This window comes from Macaca fascicularis, chromosome 9 (assembly GCF_037993035.2).
Source record: "Macaca fascicularis isolate 582-1 chromosome 9, T2T-MFA8v1.1".
NCBI lineage: Eukaryota > Metazoa > Chordata > Mammalia > Primates > Cercopithecidae > Macaca > Macaca fascicularis.
In genome coordinates, this window is record NC_088383.1 from 78,409,679 (window position 1) to 78,426,399 (window position 16,721).

A 16,721-nucleotide genomic window follows, 5' to 3' on the forward strand; every position below is an offset into this window, starting at 1 on the left:
ATGAAGTGCTCTTTTTCAAATTCTCACTTCCCCTGCCCCCTTGCACTCTTCAAATTACTGCTGAAGCAGCTGGGGCCAGGGCTGCTGCAGCCTTGAAAGCCTGCCAGAGCAGCTGCTGCTGGGGTGGGAGCAGTGATAGGAGTAAGATTCTAATTTGATCATCGACCTCCCTTCACACTCAAGAAGTGTGAGTGCTGTTTTCCCCGCATAAACAGAGCGAAAGTATTTTTGATACTGCGTAGAGGATGGAGGATAACCTATCTCTATCCACAGTTAAAGAGCATTTAAAAACATAGGTATGTTTAAAAACATCACCTATGAGTAGAGTAGTGAACTAGTTTTGGAATCCCATAGTCCACTATTAAATTCTACCACTGTTTTGCTGGGCAACCCTCCTTTTCATTTTAACTTTTTAAAAAAGAAGATAAATACTTCGCTGTCACCAGCAGAGGAAGGAGTTAAATAAAACTCTGCTCTCTAAGCGTTTCTTCAAAAAAAAAAAAAAAGTGGCTTCTTGCCACAACTGGCAAAGAAACGCTTTGTTGGGCAGTATAGAAAGTGAGTCATAGGGACTGGAATGCCAGAAGTCCCTAAACAAGTAAATAGAGCAGGAGTAAGCCAAACAAACATATGCAAATCATCTGTTATCATGGCTCATAGCCACATGATACCATCCATCACTGGTGGCTCTGACTCAGAAATTTGCTAATGACACTGGCAGTGACTATGACCTCAATCCTGCCCTCACTGACGGAAACTAACGCAAGCACATCATTGCTGATAAGTCTTTCTGGAATCTGAGCCACTGCCTATCCTAGTGCCCAATGCCTGAACAATCCTTATCCCATTTATGGAGGCAAAAGCACATATCCTGATGAGGCTGAGAAAACCTCGTCAGGGTTTGGGTCTGTGTACTAAGGACCATTTTCCCACCATGAAGCTATTTCTTTTAGAGATTTTATCTCACAAACAAAATATGTTAATGATTAATTCATTTTCCTATTTTCATTTATCAAAAGTATATGTATCTGCCAATCAGAGCATCTAATTAGTAATAGAAGGAGCTAATCAGAGTCGCCATACAAAGGCAGCTCAATCTGTGGCTCTAATCAGCTCATGAAAATTAAATGTAAAGAACAAATGTGGCTGGGTACCGTGGCTCACGGCTGTAATCCCAACACTTTGGGAGGCTGAGCGGGCAGATCACCTGAGGTCGGAGTTCCAGACCAGCCAGGGCAACATGGTGAAACCCTGTCTCTACTAAAAATACAAAAATTAGCCAGGTGTGGTGGCACACACCTATAGTCCCAGCTATTCGGGAGGCTGAGACATGAGAATTGCTTGAACTCAGGAGGTATAGGTTGCACTGAGCCAAGATCATGCCACTGCTTTCCAGCCTGGGTGACAAAGGGAGACTCTGTCTAAAATAAAATAAAATAAAATAAAATAAAATAAATGTTAGTCGGGTGCAGTGGCTCATGCTTGTAATCCCAGCACTTTGGGAGGCTGAGGCGAGCGGATCTGAGGTCAGGAGTTTGAGACCAGCCTGATCAACATGGTGAAACCTAATGTCTACTAAAAATACAAAAGATTAGCCGGGCATGGTGGTGGAGGCCTGTAATTCCAGCTACTTGGGAGGCTGAGGCAGGAGAATCGCTTAAACCCGGGAGGCGGAGGTTGCAGTGAGCCAAGATCACGCCATTGCACTTCACCCTGGGCAACAAGAGTGAAACTCCATCTCAAAAAACAAACAAACAAACAAACAAACGAATAAATAAATAAATGTTAAAGTCCTATTGGACTTTTCAAAATAATAACAACTTTTTACCTATTGTTGCCTCTATGGACTCCTATCTAGATATTAGAGACAGTCTTCAAGGTGAACACGAGAGATCGAAAGGTAAACAGCTTTACTGTCATGATAAATGTGCCAGAGGTATGCTCTAGGTGATACGGGTAAACCAAAAATGAAATTCTTAGCGCACACCAGCTCCGCACCCTCCCCTGCCTGCCCCCTACCATCTGAATGGACCCCTCCTCTCAGCAAGGGCATTCTGAAGCTAACCTGAAAACTAGTTCAGGTCATGATGGGAAGGGGACATTCCTCATTATACCTCCTGGAATTACTGATAGAACAGATTTTGTAAGTCTGATAAGATCTGATAAAAAAAATTTACAATCTATTCTCTGAAGCCTGCTCCTGGAGGCTTCTGCTGCATGATAAAACCTTGGTCTCTACAACCCTAATCCAGACATTCCTTTCTATTGTTAATAACTCTTTCAACCAATTGCCAATCAAAAAAAATTTGAATCTGCCTCTGACTTGGAAGGCCTCACTTCCAGTTGTCCTGCCTTTCCAGACCAAATCAATGTACATCTTACATGTACGGATAGATGTCTCATGTCTCCCTAAAGATATAAAACCAAGCTGTACCCTGACCACCTTTGGCACATGTTCTCAGAATCTCCTGAGGGCTCTGTCACAGGCCATGGTCATTCATATTTGGCTGAGAATAAATCTCTTCTAACTATTTTACAGAGTTGGACCCTTTCCATGGACATAGATGCAGGGAAGATATCAGTACCTAGGAAGATTTGAAATTGAGTGGCTGTATCACCTGATATTCCTCTGATGTCACCTGTCTGTCTGGGCAGACGGAGTTGAGGAAGGGAAGAGAGGGGGAGACTAGCTGAGCCTGAGTATAAACTATCTCGTGGTTTAGCTGCCTTTGAAGAGTCAGCACTGTCTCTAAGGTGTGACAAACTGGCATGATAAATTAAAGTGTCTGTGGCACTTAATCCCTGTTTTAAGGTTAGATGACTTAGCAATGACGATAAGAGACAATAAGAAGTAGCTCTCTTAGCTGTGTTACAAACACACATACACCCCCCACATAAAGGTCCACCTAGAACTCCTCATCAAAGTCTTGCATCCGCCAAATCACAACATATTGCTCTCCTACTTCAAGACTTTGAAAATAGTAAAGCTAAAATCTCAAACGCAGGTTATGAAATGAACTTGAAAAATTGAGAGGCCTCTTGTTTCACATAAGAATGTTTGCCTAACTGATATGGATATTGGTAAATATGGTTTGTTCGCTCTAGACTCCACTCTGGTTTTGGAAAACCATCTTGAATGATCTGATACAGCAGAACTCCCATGAAACAGATGCTTCTGTAGAAGTTGTGGATTTAGCTCTTCCTTTAAGGATCAGTACTCACTAGAAAAATAGCCCATTTTTCCCATTTTGCTCATACCAGGATTTCTCAGTTTCAACACTGTTGACATTTTGAGCTAGACTATTTTTGTTGTGGGGAGCTGTCATCCTATGTGTTATAGGATGTTTAGCACCATTCCTGGATGCCAGGAACGCAACCCCCGAATTGTGACAACAAAAGTGTCTCCAGACATTGCCAATGACTCTGGAGGACAAAATTAACCATGATTGAGAACCACTGCTCTAAACCAAAGCATACTTGAAAGAGGATAAAATCTATCTGGGCCTAAGTTTGGTGTTCATACAAACAATAAACTGTAAATCCAGGCATAGATTCGGCCTATTTGGTCTTCATAATACCATAAAATCCAATGTGACTCAATTTTTTTACCTTCACACTCACTGGATTGGGTAACATATAAACACAGTCTGACAGTCTGAGAATTGGGAGAACTTGTTTGTAGTCCTGATTTTGCCACTAACTGGATCTATGACATGGGCTACACGGCTTCACCTCTCTGGCCCTCCCTTGGTTTTTCATTTGTAAATGAATGTGCTTGACTAAATTTTCTAGTGCTAAGTACAAAGAATATGAGACTCAGAATTTGATGCCACCTCAATAGTTGATACTATGGAATAGAAAAAGAAAGCTCTTTGTCCTAGAGGGAGGGAGGCTTTATGTTAAACCCCCTAAGAGCATTTAACTCCATCTCCTTGAGCACCTAAGCCAAGTACCTGTAATTGAATTTTTCTAAAAATTCAGAGAAACCTTTGGAGTAATATGTGACTAGAAATTTATCACTTGACCTCTAGGGGCGGCTCCTATGTTGAACAGTTGTGTAATGGCCACAGAGATCAGTGTGGTAAGAGGGAAAGACATTTCTCTCATTACTAAAACTGTTATTAGAAATCTGGGACTTGAAACGATACTGTAGTTACTACCAAAACAACCACAAACCCTATACTGTACATATATAAGACCAAATCCTGAGATAAAAATGAATAAATCTTGTATCCTATAACTTTGGGTGCTGTGGTATCTTTAAAGCCATGACAGAAAGCAGTAATATTTTTATTACCTTTGTAAACACAGGAGCTGCAATGATAGGTTTTCCATCCAATCCTTGCAAGTAATTGGTGGGGCTCTGACACTGGTAGAAGGGAACCAACAGTAGATGCATTGTTACTAAGATTATTAGATGGACAGTGAGACATAACAAACCTATATAATTTGGCATATGAAATGCATCCCAAACCAAAAAACTGATGCAGAATTAACAATGTCAAATTTTAGACTGAACTGACTCTATTTCTCTTTAGGTCATAGTGGCTATAAAATATGTGCTGCCTATCCCCATGGCACCCCTTCACATATACATCTATGGATCTATGTCATTAACCCTAAACCTCCAAAGAGGCTCCATAGAACCCCTGGGGCTACAAAGATCACAGTTTGAAGACCAGTGGATTAGAACTAAAACTTGACTCCTCTGCACTACTAACTGGGTTGGATAATTTTTACAAAAAGGTTGTAGATAGATATATTTAAATATATTGATCATCAATAAAGAACTATATCAGGCTGGGTATGGTGGCTCACAGCTGTAATTCTAGCACTTTGAAAGGCTGAGGTGAGAGGATGGCTTGAGGCCAGGAGTTCAAGATCAGCCTGGGCAACACAGTGAGACCTCATCTCTACAAATAATTTTTTCAAAAATAGAAAAGAATATATATATATATATATATATATATAAGAAATATATCAATAACATGTTATAAGTATAGGTAGTATGACTTCATATGTTTTAAAGTCTATGCATACATATATGTATTCTATATGCATAGACAATGCCTGGAACTACCCACTAGAAACTACTAACATGAGATACCTCTGAGGAGTGAAGGCACTGGAATAGAACCTTGACTAAGCTTTTTACTTAATACATTTTTTGCGGGGGTGGGAGGACAGGGTCTTACTCTGTTGCCCAGGCTGGAGTGCAGCTATGCTATCACAGGTCACTGTCACCTTGACGTCTCAGGCTCAAGTGATCCTCCCATGTCAGCCTCCCAAGTAGCTGGGACCATAGGTGCATGCCACTAGGCCTGGCTAATTTTTTTCTCTTTTTTTTAGAGATAGGGTCTCGCTATGTTGCCCAGACTGGTCTCAAACTCCTGGACTCAAGCAGTCCTCCCACCTTGGTCTCCCAGAGTGCTGAGATCACAGGTGTGAGCAACCACACCTGGCATACTTCTGTATTTTTAAATTGTTTTTACAATAAGCATATATCACTATTATTAACTTGAAGGATGAGAGCCTTTGCTGTTTTCTAAAAAATAACTACATGCTTGCTTCATCTTAGAAAGTGGAATTCTCTGCAGCTTCATGAAACGAATCAGGTTTTATGATATAGGGTGTTTGTTCTAGGCCAGTCTGAGAGCTGGCAGCTCACTGCATATGTAATCAGCACCCTTTAGAAAGCTGAAAAGCCAGGGACTAATTTGTAAAGCATTTCTTTTCCTCAGAAATTTGCCTATGAAGCCCGAGAATATGTTCCCAAAGCAACAGGAACCACTGCTCTCAAACACCAGAAATACAAGGTGATTATCCTGATGATGGAGTTGCACCTGAGAAGAACACGGATCATGCCATGCAAGATGGTCATGGTCACCATGCCTGTCTGTCACAGTGGACGGCACTTGTGTTTCACTTAGATTCTTGTACCTGCTGGATGGTTGCCACACCAGGTTGGGCCACCAAATGCTGGGCTTGGGGTACTGCCGGAGGAATGGCTGCAGAGGTAGTGGGAGGAGATGACACCTCATTTGGCTTCTGGATTCTGAGAAATTATTAAAATACAGATTATAAAACAGACCTATCACTCTTCGTGAAAATTATTTTAGGAAAACTAGTAATGGCATCACTGCTTACAGATGAGTGTAATAAAAATCTTGATTTGATGATATTTTACAAACATTGACCAAGGGCATTTTTGCTACACACTTTGTTAGGCAATGCAAACACGAAAATGAATAAGACACTATTCCTGTCCTTGGGCCGTTGTTCTCAGTGTAGCCAGGAGTCAAACATATTAACAGTTAACTGAGATCCAAGACAAATGCGGTGACGGAACCACGTGCAGAAGGTAATTTTTTGAGATTCGTTTTGTTGTTACCCTCGGTAGTTTCCCTCCCCCTCCCATTTCAAGTAAGAGGCCAGGCTTTGTAAATCTATACCTCTTATCCAAGACAGGGTCTCATACATATAAAACTTAACCTCTGAGAATTTGGCATGACAAAAAGCAGAAATGGCATAAAGTCAACAAGCTCTTCAAGTTTATACAAATTAAAGAGAGTATTTGAAGGGCAAGAGAGCCAGCAAGTATTCTTGAGAAGGCTGCAGAGGGGAGATTATTTTAGTTTTGCTATGGAAGAGACAGAGGTCTGTGGATCGTGCCAGAGACCCTGACCCCAGGGAGAAACTGCGTCCAGAGGGGAAGGCCATCTCTCTCAGTAAAGGACTCCCAGTCTTGTTAAAGATATCAGTAATTACACATGTCAGAAAGCAACAAGCTCTGGGCTTGAAGGGAACTTGGAATTTGGGACATGGGTCTCTCACCTGTAACCCATGGATAGATAACTGAAGACAGAGGGCTTTCCTTTGGTCTAGGGGTTATATCTTTTTGCCTCAACTTCCTCATCTCTAAAATGGGGAAATAATAATTCCTGTAGGGGGCACGGTGTCTCACACCTATAATACTAGCACTCTGGGAGGTTGAAGTGGGTGGATCACTTGAGGCCAAGAGTTCGAGACCAGCCTGGCCAATATGGCGAAACCCCATCTCTACTAAAAATACAAAAAAATTAACCAGGCATGGTGGCGTGCGCCTGTAATTCCAGCTTCTTGGGAGGCTGAGGTGGGAGAATCGTTTGAACCTGGGTGGCAGAGGTTGCAGTGAACTGACCTTGCACCACAGCACTCTAGCCTGGGCAACAGACAACACTGTGTCTCAAAACAAACAAATAAGTAATACAAAATTCTTATCTTATAGGGTTTTGTGAGGATTAAATGAGATAATTCATGAAATGTGTTTAGAATGGTGCTTGCTCCAAAACTGCTCTCTCTCTCTATGGCTCATTGTAAAACTGTGAGGGGGAAAGTGACACTCAATACCAGACTGAATGTTTTCCCCAACCAGGCATCATCTGGTCTCAAACAGAATGATGTGCTGATGCAAAGCCAATCAGTGTGTCCAAAGCATCTGTTTTCTTCTTCTACAATAATTGAATACCTGATTTCTTTACGTGGTTGCTCCAAATAAAGACTACATATCCCACATTCACTGCAGCTAGGTGTTGCCACATGAGTACTTTCTGGTTATGGGATATTTGGGATAGTGGTATATGTATTTTAAGACAGATGACCTTAAAAGGCTGACAAGCCTTTATTTCTTTCTATTTTAGCCTAAGAAGATGAGGGCAACATCTCAGCCTGAGATAAAGCAGAAAACAGGAAGCAGACAGGAACCTAGTGGAATGTGGAGTCATTTTACCCACCAAATTCAGATTTGTATGTAAATATGAAATAAATACCTGTTTCATTTAAGTCACAGTTAATTTGAGTCTCTATGATACACACCTGAGGCTAAATCCCAACAACTACAAGTAGATTTAGTGCAAATAAACAAATGGGATATTTCTTGCTTATTTAAGTTTATAGATCAAAATTCATACCCCTTAGGTTTGTAACACATTATGGAAGTCACAAGGAAGGAGTGATGCTTGTGCAATAGGGGAGAAGTTTATTACAGAGTTCAAAGAGAAAGAACATTTAGACTGGGTTTTGTAAGATAAATAAGAGTTTGCTAGACAGAGAAGATAGGGCAATCCTAGCAAAGTGAATAGCTTGAACGAAGGAGTGAAGAGGAACTATACATGACTTGGGTGAGATGTCAACAATGTAGACAGCCTGAGGTGGGGAAGGGAGGAGGGGATAGAAAAACTTGGTTGATGCTCTACTGAATAAGGCTTTGTATGTACGCCATGTTAAGATTTTTTTTAAATGTTGCTGCTTGTTTCGTGTTTGATTTTTGTTTTCTCATAGATAATAATCTTTTTCTGAGTCAGGAAAATAATAGGATCAGAATCTTGATCTCTTTTAGAGAATAACTGGTTGTAGTTTGGACACTGTAAAACAGAGAAAAAGGCAGAAGCAGACAGAAAGCCCTCTAAGGAGGTGGTTGGCATAAAAGGCAGGAGAGAAGGAGGAGTTGACTCAAGGCCATGAGAATGATAAAGGAAGGGGGTCAAAGAGGGATCATTTACTCTGGTTATGAATGTTCATATCTGCACAAAAGCTAGAAGCAACTTATCATTTCAAGGTAGGCATACACAAAGGATTTCTGTCCTTAAGGAGCTCATCCTCTGTAGGGAGTAAATTGGAAAGATTCAAATTAATCTGCTAGGCAAGACTTAAGCAAAAGTAGGGTCTTCTTCAAATCCACTCAATTTGTTTATTTATTCATTTAATTTTGTGGTCAAACCCTGGAGCCGCCCTCCTTAAGTTCTAGTAACCAATTAATAGCTCTTTTTAAGCTATTAATTGATCTGAGGATGCTAAAGCTATAAGACAGAAAATCAGAATTACCGATTCATCTCTTCCTTGTTAGGGTCCCCTTCTGAGTCAGAAGAAGAAACCCCTGGAAAAATAAAAACAAGACACAAGATTGTTAAGATGATAATTTCTTAAATTGGTTCCTAAACACGACATAAGATTTTTAAGATGATAATTTGTTTACCTGATTCCTAGATATCTGAATACCTACAGAATCTTAGAAATGAACTCAGTGATTCCCTACAGTAACACCCAACTTAACAAACAAGGAAATAGGCCCTAAGAAGTTGAAGGAATTGCTCAAGGTCACATGTCTAGTTAGTGCTAGTGTTCAAATTAACTGACTCAACTTCTTTTTTTTTTTCTTTTTTTCTTTTTTGAGAGAGTCTCACTCTGTCACCCAGGCTGGAGTGCAGTGGCGCCATCTCGGCTCACTGCAAGCTCCGCCTCCCGGGTTCACGCCATTCTCCTGCCTCAGCCTCCGGAGTAGCTGTGACCACAGGTGCCCGCCACCATGCCCGGCTAATTTTTTTTTGTATTTTCAGTAGAGACGGGGTTTCACCATGTTAGCCAGGATGGTCTCGATCTCCTGATCTCGTGATCTGCCCGCTTCGGCCTCCCAAAGTGCTGGGATTACAGATGTGAGCCACTGCGCTCGGCCACTGACCCAACTTCTAAGTGTTCTTGTATGTAAAGCACCTGCTGGGGCCTTTGGCCTAACAGAGCAGTATTTGCAGACATTCTCTGGTGTTCATGTGTCCTCTTGCTCTTGGCCTACACAGATTGAATATAAGAAGGGATTACACTGGATTCCAAACACTGTAGGTGTAGGTGGATCCTCTTCCGTTCAGTCTAATATTAACGAGTCATCCTCCATCGTGAGAGAGGGGGTGTTTAAAGTCTTTTTGCCACAAAGAAAAAACAAAAACAAAAACCCAGCAATTGAATCTCAGCACTGTTAGCAGAGCTTTGATCCTGGATTTACTTCTCAAGATAGTGCATTCCACGAAGATATAACACAGCTAAATCTGGAGGTATTTATTGGACTCCAAAAATGTGAGGATAAAAACACATACACATACAACACATTTCTATTCATGTATTTATTCAAAAAATGTTTACCAAATACTCACTATGTGTACTTGGTAGTATGTAAGCACGTTGTACAAATACATATTGGAGATGTAAATAAGTCCTGGCCTTACAATCTAGTTGATAAATGGGCATCTATACCATAATAATATGTTTAAATGCTAAAACCAAGGCATACATAAAGTATTATTGGTTTAAAAAAAAAAGGTGCTAAAGAATGATCTGCAGACAAAATTCAGAGGATAAGATAAAATAGGAGCACAAATTTAGGTAGATACAAAGGAGCATAAGTTGATTTTTTTCACCTCAAATTAATCATATAAACTTGATGCCAATGTAAACGCCTTTCCAGTGTTCCCAAATGGTATCCATGCATCTACCCTTGACTCCCTGCAGTATATTCTCAAACAGCAGCCAGAGTGACTGTTAAGTCAGATCGTCCAGGTGCAGTGACTCACACCTATAATCCCAGCACTTTGGGAGGCTGAGGTGGGCGGATCACTTGAGGTGAGGAGTTTGAGACCAGCCTGGCCAGTATGGTGAAACCCCATCTCTACTAAAAATACAAAAATTAGCCAGGTGTGGTGGCACACGCTTGTAATCCCAGCTACTTGGGAGGCTGAGGCACGAGAATCATTTGAACCCAGGAGGCGGAAGTTGCAGTGGGCCGAGATTGTGTCACTGCACTCCAGCCTGGGCAGTAGAGTGAGACTCCGTCTAAAAAACAAAACAAAACAAAAAAACTAAGATCATGTTATGTCTTTGCTCAGAATGCTCCAGAACTTCTCATCTACCTCAGGGTCAAAACCAAAGTTCCTGTAATGACCTACAAGGACTTTTGTGGTCTGCTTACCTCCCTCCTTCCACTTCCACCCCGTCTTACCTTTCGACCTCATCTTCTGTTACTTTCTTGCTCACTCCACCCTGGCCACATTGGCTCATCTCTGTACCTTAAGACAAGCACACTCCTACCCTCAGGGCCACTGTACTTGCTGGTTTTTCTGCCTAGAGTAAATTTCTCTCAAAGGACCTTGTGGCTCATTCTCCACCCCTCCACCTCCCACATTCACACATGCGCTATTCCCATCTCTTTTTCTTGCTTTTTATTTCTTTCACAGTGTTTATATAAACCTATCATATCATATATTTTATTTGTTTATCTTGTTTATTTTCTGTCTTTCCCATCATGTAATGTAAATCATCAGTAAATGAGCCTAAGCGTTTTTGTCTACTTGGTTCACTGCTGTATCCTCATTGCCTAGAATAGCGTGTGGTAGAGGAGGCCCTCAATAACTATTTATTTAGTATAACTAAATGTCTTACTATTAAGTGTCATATACCTTCTATATAAATCTCAGCAGAAGTTGAATCTGTCCCATAGATGTTAGAAGCAAAGCAGGAATAGCGTCCTGTGTCCTCTTCAAAGGCTTCTGCAATGGTCAGTGAGTGCAGATTTCCTGCCTGGACGATGTGAATGTCTGGGGAATTTTCAAGCTCCTTGCCTTCACAGTACCACCTGCAGGGAAAAGAATATGGTCATTGGACATGATCCAAATGCGAGACAGTAACATTGACAGCTCCAGATATTCTCTTAAATGAGCTTCATTTAAAGCCAGAACCAACAACAAAAAACCCCCATCATTATAACATTATTTTCTTATAACAGTGAGAAGAGTTGGCAGTATTCAAACCGCATTGATACCACACTCAGGAAATTAGAAAGTAGCTTCAGTTAAGAATGGTACAACTGAGAAAACTGGTGAGAAAGCCGGAACAGCCAAGTACAAAGATCGGGGTCTTTGATGCGGAACTTGGCTTCTCCTAAAATGACTTTCTGATTCCTATCATATGCATTAAGTGCTACATTAGCTTATGTAGAGAGAATGTAAAAGATAATACAAGTTCGTAAAGTTGAGGACACTCATTTCTTTCTATTAAGTTTCATCTGACCTAACTAAATGAAAATTAATTTGTTCTGTTACTTGAACCATCAGAGTAAGGAGGAGGGGCCATATTCTCCCAGGAGTGGCCCAACTCTGGCAAATAACCCAAGTTAAATATGTTTCTATAGGTTACTATATTTTCTTTCAATTCTATATCCTTGAAGTTAGAAATTTATATTACAGCCTAGTTTTCTGGCCAAAGTTTACCAAAAATACTATATAAAATAATGTTTAAAATGTAGAGGTGCATAATAAGAGAAATGGACATTAAAATTAAATGGAAATTTCATTCTTCATGTAGAAGATTGGCAAAAGTCTAAATGTTTGACCACTCTTATGCATTGCTAGTGTGAATGGCATAAACCCTATGAAAGAAGTCTGCCAATACTGCCAGAATTACAGATGCAAATATCCTTGGACCCAACAATCCCACTTGTGGGAATCTTGTACAGATCCACTTGCAGACGTACAAAATGACGAATGTATAGGCTACTCATTCAAACAGCAAAACATTGTAAACGATTCAGGCATTCCCCCATGGGGGGGTGGGTCAGACTTTGGAGAGGTCATGTTATGTGTTACTGTTGAGATTTATATTAGAGTGCTTGCTTGTAAGCATGTTGTTCGGTGAATGTTATGTTGATATGTAATAATATGTCTTATGTACAGTCAAGCATATATAGTACTATATATTATACATGTTGGCTAGCAGTGTGGGACTGATGCCGCCACACAACGGAGCACTATGCTGCTCTAAAAAGAAGATGAGAATGATTACTGTGTACTAACATGGAAAGAATCCCAAGATATATAATTGAATTTTAACAGTAAGGTGCAAAAGAGTGCATATAGGGTGCTAGCCTTGTGTGAGAAATGGGGTTTACGGGTTGCATTATGTCATCCTGCCATAGATATGTGGAAGTTCTACCCCACCCCCATACTTGTGAATATGACCTTACGGGGGACAAGAAATAAGATATGTTCATGTTGTTTGCATTTGCAGAAAGAAAATTGGAAAGAATAAAATGCAAATCATAAGCGGCTATTAGGGGCAAAGGGAAACAAGATGGATAAGGACAGATAGGAGTGAGATGGCTCAATGTACCTTTTTTTTTTTTTTTTTTTTTTTGAGATGGAGTCTCACTCTGTCACCCAGGCTGGAGTGCAATGGCGCGATCTCAGCTCACTGCAACCTCTGCCTCTTGGGTTCAAGCGATTCTCCTGCCTCAGCCTCCCGAGTAGCTGGGATTGCAGGCGCCTGCAACCATGCCCAGCTAATTTTTGTATTTTTAATAGAGATGGGGTTTCGCCATTTAGGCCAGGTTGGTCTCGAACTCCTGACCTCATGATCCGCCCACTTCGGCCTCCTGAAGTGCTGGGATTACAGGTGTGAGCCACCACGCCTGGCCTGGCTCAATGTACCCTTTTACATTTTTTCATTTTTTGAAATAATAACTGTTAATCAATTTAATAAAAAGTAATTAACTGGGAGGTATAATAACTACTAAGTATCAAAAATTAAGTAGCCCTGGCAGTTGCTAATCTTTCCTGTAATTTAGATCTAACCACTCAGTGCTGAAATCCGTCTTCTCCCTCCTACCATTTATACAGCAAGATTCTTTTTTTTTTTTTTTTTTTTTTTTTTTTTTTTTTTTTTTTGAGACCGAGTCTCGCTCTGTCACCAGGTTAGAGTGTAGTGGTCCAAACTCTGCTCACCGCAACCTCCGCCTCCTGGGTTCAAGCGATTCTTCTGCCTCAGCCTCCTGAGTAGCAGGGACTACAGGTGCATACTGCACACCACCACGCCCAGCTAATTTTTGTATTTTTAGTAGAAACAGGGTTTCACCATGTTGACCAGAATGGTCTCGATCTCTTGACCTTGTGATCTACCCGCCTCAGCCTCCCAAAGTGCTGGGATTACAGGCATGAGCCACCACACCCGGCCTTTTTTGTTTTGTTGGGGGGGGGGGGGAATGGTCTCACTCTGTTGCCCTGAAGTGCAGTGGCATGATCATGGCTCACTCCAGCCTCAACCTCCCCGGACTCAGGTGATCCTCCCACCTCAGCCTTCCAAGTAGCTGGGAGCACAGGCACGTGCTGCCACACCTGGCTAATTTTTGTATTTTTAGTAGATATGGGTTTTGCTATGTTGCCCAGGCTGGTCTTGAACTCCTGGGCTCAAGCAATTCATCTGCCTTGGCCTTCCAAAGTGCTGGGATTATAGGAATGAGTCACCACACACATCTTGCCTTTAGGTGAAGGCAAGATTCTAAAGCACACTGAAGAAAACTCACCTGTTCAACTACTTCCCAACAGTCAAGCTATTCTTTATTATTCCATGAATATGTCATGGTCACGCCCCAACATTCAAGTCTGCCCATGTTTTTTCTCTCTGAGATTCTCTTTTTCTGCCTTTCAGCTACTACAAATATTCTGCTCAGATATCACCTCCTCCACAAAGCTATATTTTACTATCAATTCTGAATAATTGTTATGTTTTCTAACTTCACCTAAAAAAAAACCATATACTATGTCATGCAAATACTTGATTACACACTCTTTTATTATTTTCATCAAACTTCTGCTCAGATATCACCTCCTCCACAAAGCTATATTTTACTATCAATTCTGAATAATTGTTATGTTTTCTAACTTCACCTAAAAAAATAAACATATACTATGTCATGCAAATACTTGATTACACACTCTTTTATTATTTTCTATTTTGAAAATGTGTCCAGTTTCCTAGGTTGTAAATTCTTTGAAGGTAAAGACAGTGTCTTAGATGCTCTTGTAAGCATCCACAGTGCCTACCATAGTTTTCTATATACTCTCTCCTTTGGCCTTCTTATCCATCCTATAATTTCAATTATTACCTCTTTTTGGGACAACATCCAAATTTGCCTTTCCAGCTCTGATTTCTGGACCACATCTCCCATCACTCTTCCCTTCACTACGTTCCAACCACATTGGTCTTTTGATTCTGTGAACACATAAGCTTTTCCCCACTTTGGAATTTTGGTACTTCCTGAAACCCTCCTCCCCCAGATCTTTACAAAGATAGGTCCCTCTCATGAGTCAGATCTCAGCTGAAATGTTGCCTTCTCAGAGAGGCCTTCCCTGACCCTCTTCCCCATATAGCCCCCTTATCCTCAGTCACTCTAGCACATTACCCTCTTTTGTTGTCTTCATAACATTTATTACTATCTGAAATTGTCTTATATACTTGTTTATTTTGTTGTGGTTTGCTCCCTTCACTAGACTGCAAAGTGCACGAGAGGACCATATTGGTCTTATTCACCACTACAATGCCAGCACCTACAATAGCACCCTGGAACATGGTAGGAACTCAGAAAATAAGTGTTTGATGGGTTTGTCGAAAGATTGAATGATGAAAAAAATTCATAGTTAATATTTTCTAAGCATTTGTTATTTACTTCATCAAGTTCTATGGCAACCTTTGATTTCTGTTGTGGCAGCAGCAGTACACAGAGCTGCTGAAATGGGTTCATAAATCTCCCAAAGCATAAAACTACCAAGACCACAAGGAGCTTGTACAAACAAATCCTCAGAGCATGTGCAGCTCCAAATTCAAATACTGGATGTCCGATTAAACATGACATATGGATCACATATATTTATCTTTACTATCCTCCTGAAATGCCCCCAAAATGAGAATAAAATAATTTTTTAAAGGTACAAAACCGTAAGGACAAAAAGAATGGAAGGGGAGACAATAGCAGACCTAAGACTTCAAAACGCTTGGAAGGTGGAAAGAAGGTTGAGGAGCCAGGAGATCTGAGAAATGTGGAAACCAAGTGCCCACTTGGGGATATTAGTGAAAGAAGCAGCCAATTTGTGCAGCAGAACCCCAGAAAGTTTTGGGATTTGGAGACACAAGGCTGCTGACAATGGGGGAAGAGATACAGAGCTTACAACAGGGAGGTTGGTTACAAATTTGGAAAATGAGCTTTTAGATCTCCCCACTAGGTCACCTCTCCTTTTCTGAGCCATTAGTGAATGTCCCAAAATGAAAGCTGAGTTGCAGGCTGAACCAGCAGCTGCTCCATGTTGGAGCAGGAGGAAGGGCTTCTAAAGGGATTTCTCTAGGGAAAAACATGGTCCTTATGGATCACCTAAGACTGCATGGAAGAGAATATTTAGGAGAAGTTACACAAATCTGTTGGCGAATTAAGACAAATTTGCAATAGAAAAACAGAACTAAGTGTTAAAAAAAAAATAGTGTCATCCACTTTAAGGTCAAAATAAAGAGTTGTATGAGCAAAGAAACATTCACTTTACCCTACCAGGCTTGGTAGTGAACAATACTTAGGTAGTAACAGGATGGTAAGCAGTTTTCTAAACCACAGTGTGATGATTATAATGAAGTGATAAAGAAAGGAGCAAGGGGAATGCTAGTGTAAGGGGTGCTAACCCTTCATCTTGCAGAATAGGAAGTCAGCAGAAATAGCTAACATCAGCAAACCAAGCAAGCAATAGCGGTAGAAGCATATCACAGTGGTTCTGAAGGTGTAGCTCACTTTCTGTGAAGACAGAACCAGTTTTATAAAATACAAAGATATTATTTGCCTTTTCATTGTGTTAACATTTACACTGATGATGCAAAAGCCACTGTGGGTCTAACTGCTGGTGCTTTAGCAACACAAATTAAAGCACTGTTGCAAAACTGATTAGTGGTTATTGCATTTACCACCACACTTGCAGTTTAAAAAAAGAAAGAAGAAAGAAAAAGAGGCCAGGTGCGGTGGGTGGCTCACGCCTGTAATCCTAGCATTTTGGGAGGCTGAGGCGGGTGGATCACCTGAGGTCAGGAGTTCGAGACCAGCCTGACCAACA

The 16,721-nt window shown here is 40.9% G+C and overlaps 1 protein-coding gene across 7 annotated transcripts in view; it reads right to left on the reverse strand.

The window, feature by feature from the left end:
* Window positions 1-16,721, reverse strand: part of MYPN (myopalladin) — a 124,932-nt gene that overhangs the window by 57,315 nt on the left and 50,896 nt on the right. For all 7 annotated transcript variants that reach the window (XM_065521037.2, XM_074001987.1, XM_074001986.1 and 4 more), the window contains 4 exons: window positions 11,262-11,437; window positions 8,863-8,914; window positions 5,941-6,055; window positions 4,298-4,369 (listed from right to left, as the gene is read on the reverse strand). In XM_065521037.2, the coding sequence (XP_065377109.1) occupies window positions 4,298-4,369; window positions 5,941-6,055; window positions 8,863-8,914; window positions 11,262-11,437 (415 nt within the window). The remainder of the gene's footprint in view (window positions 1-4,297; window positions 4,370-5,940; window positions 6,056-8,862; window positions 8,915-11,261; window positions 11,438-16,721) is intronic.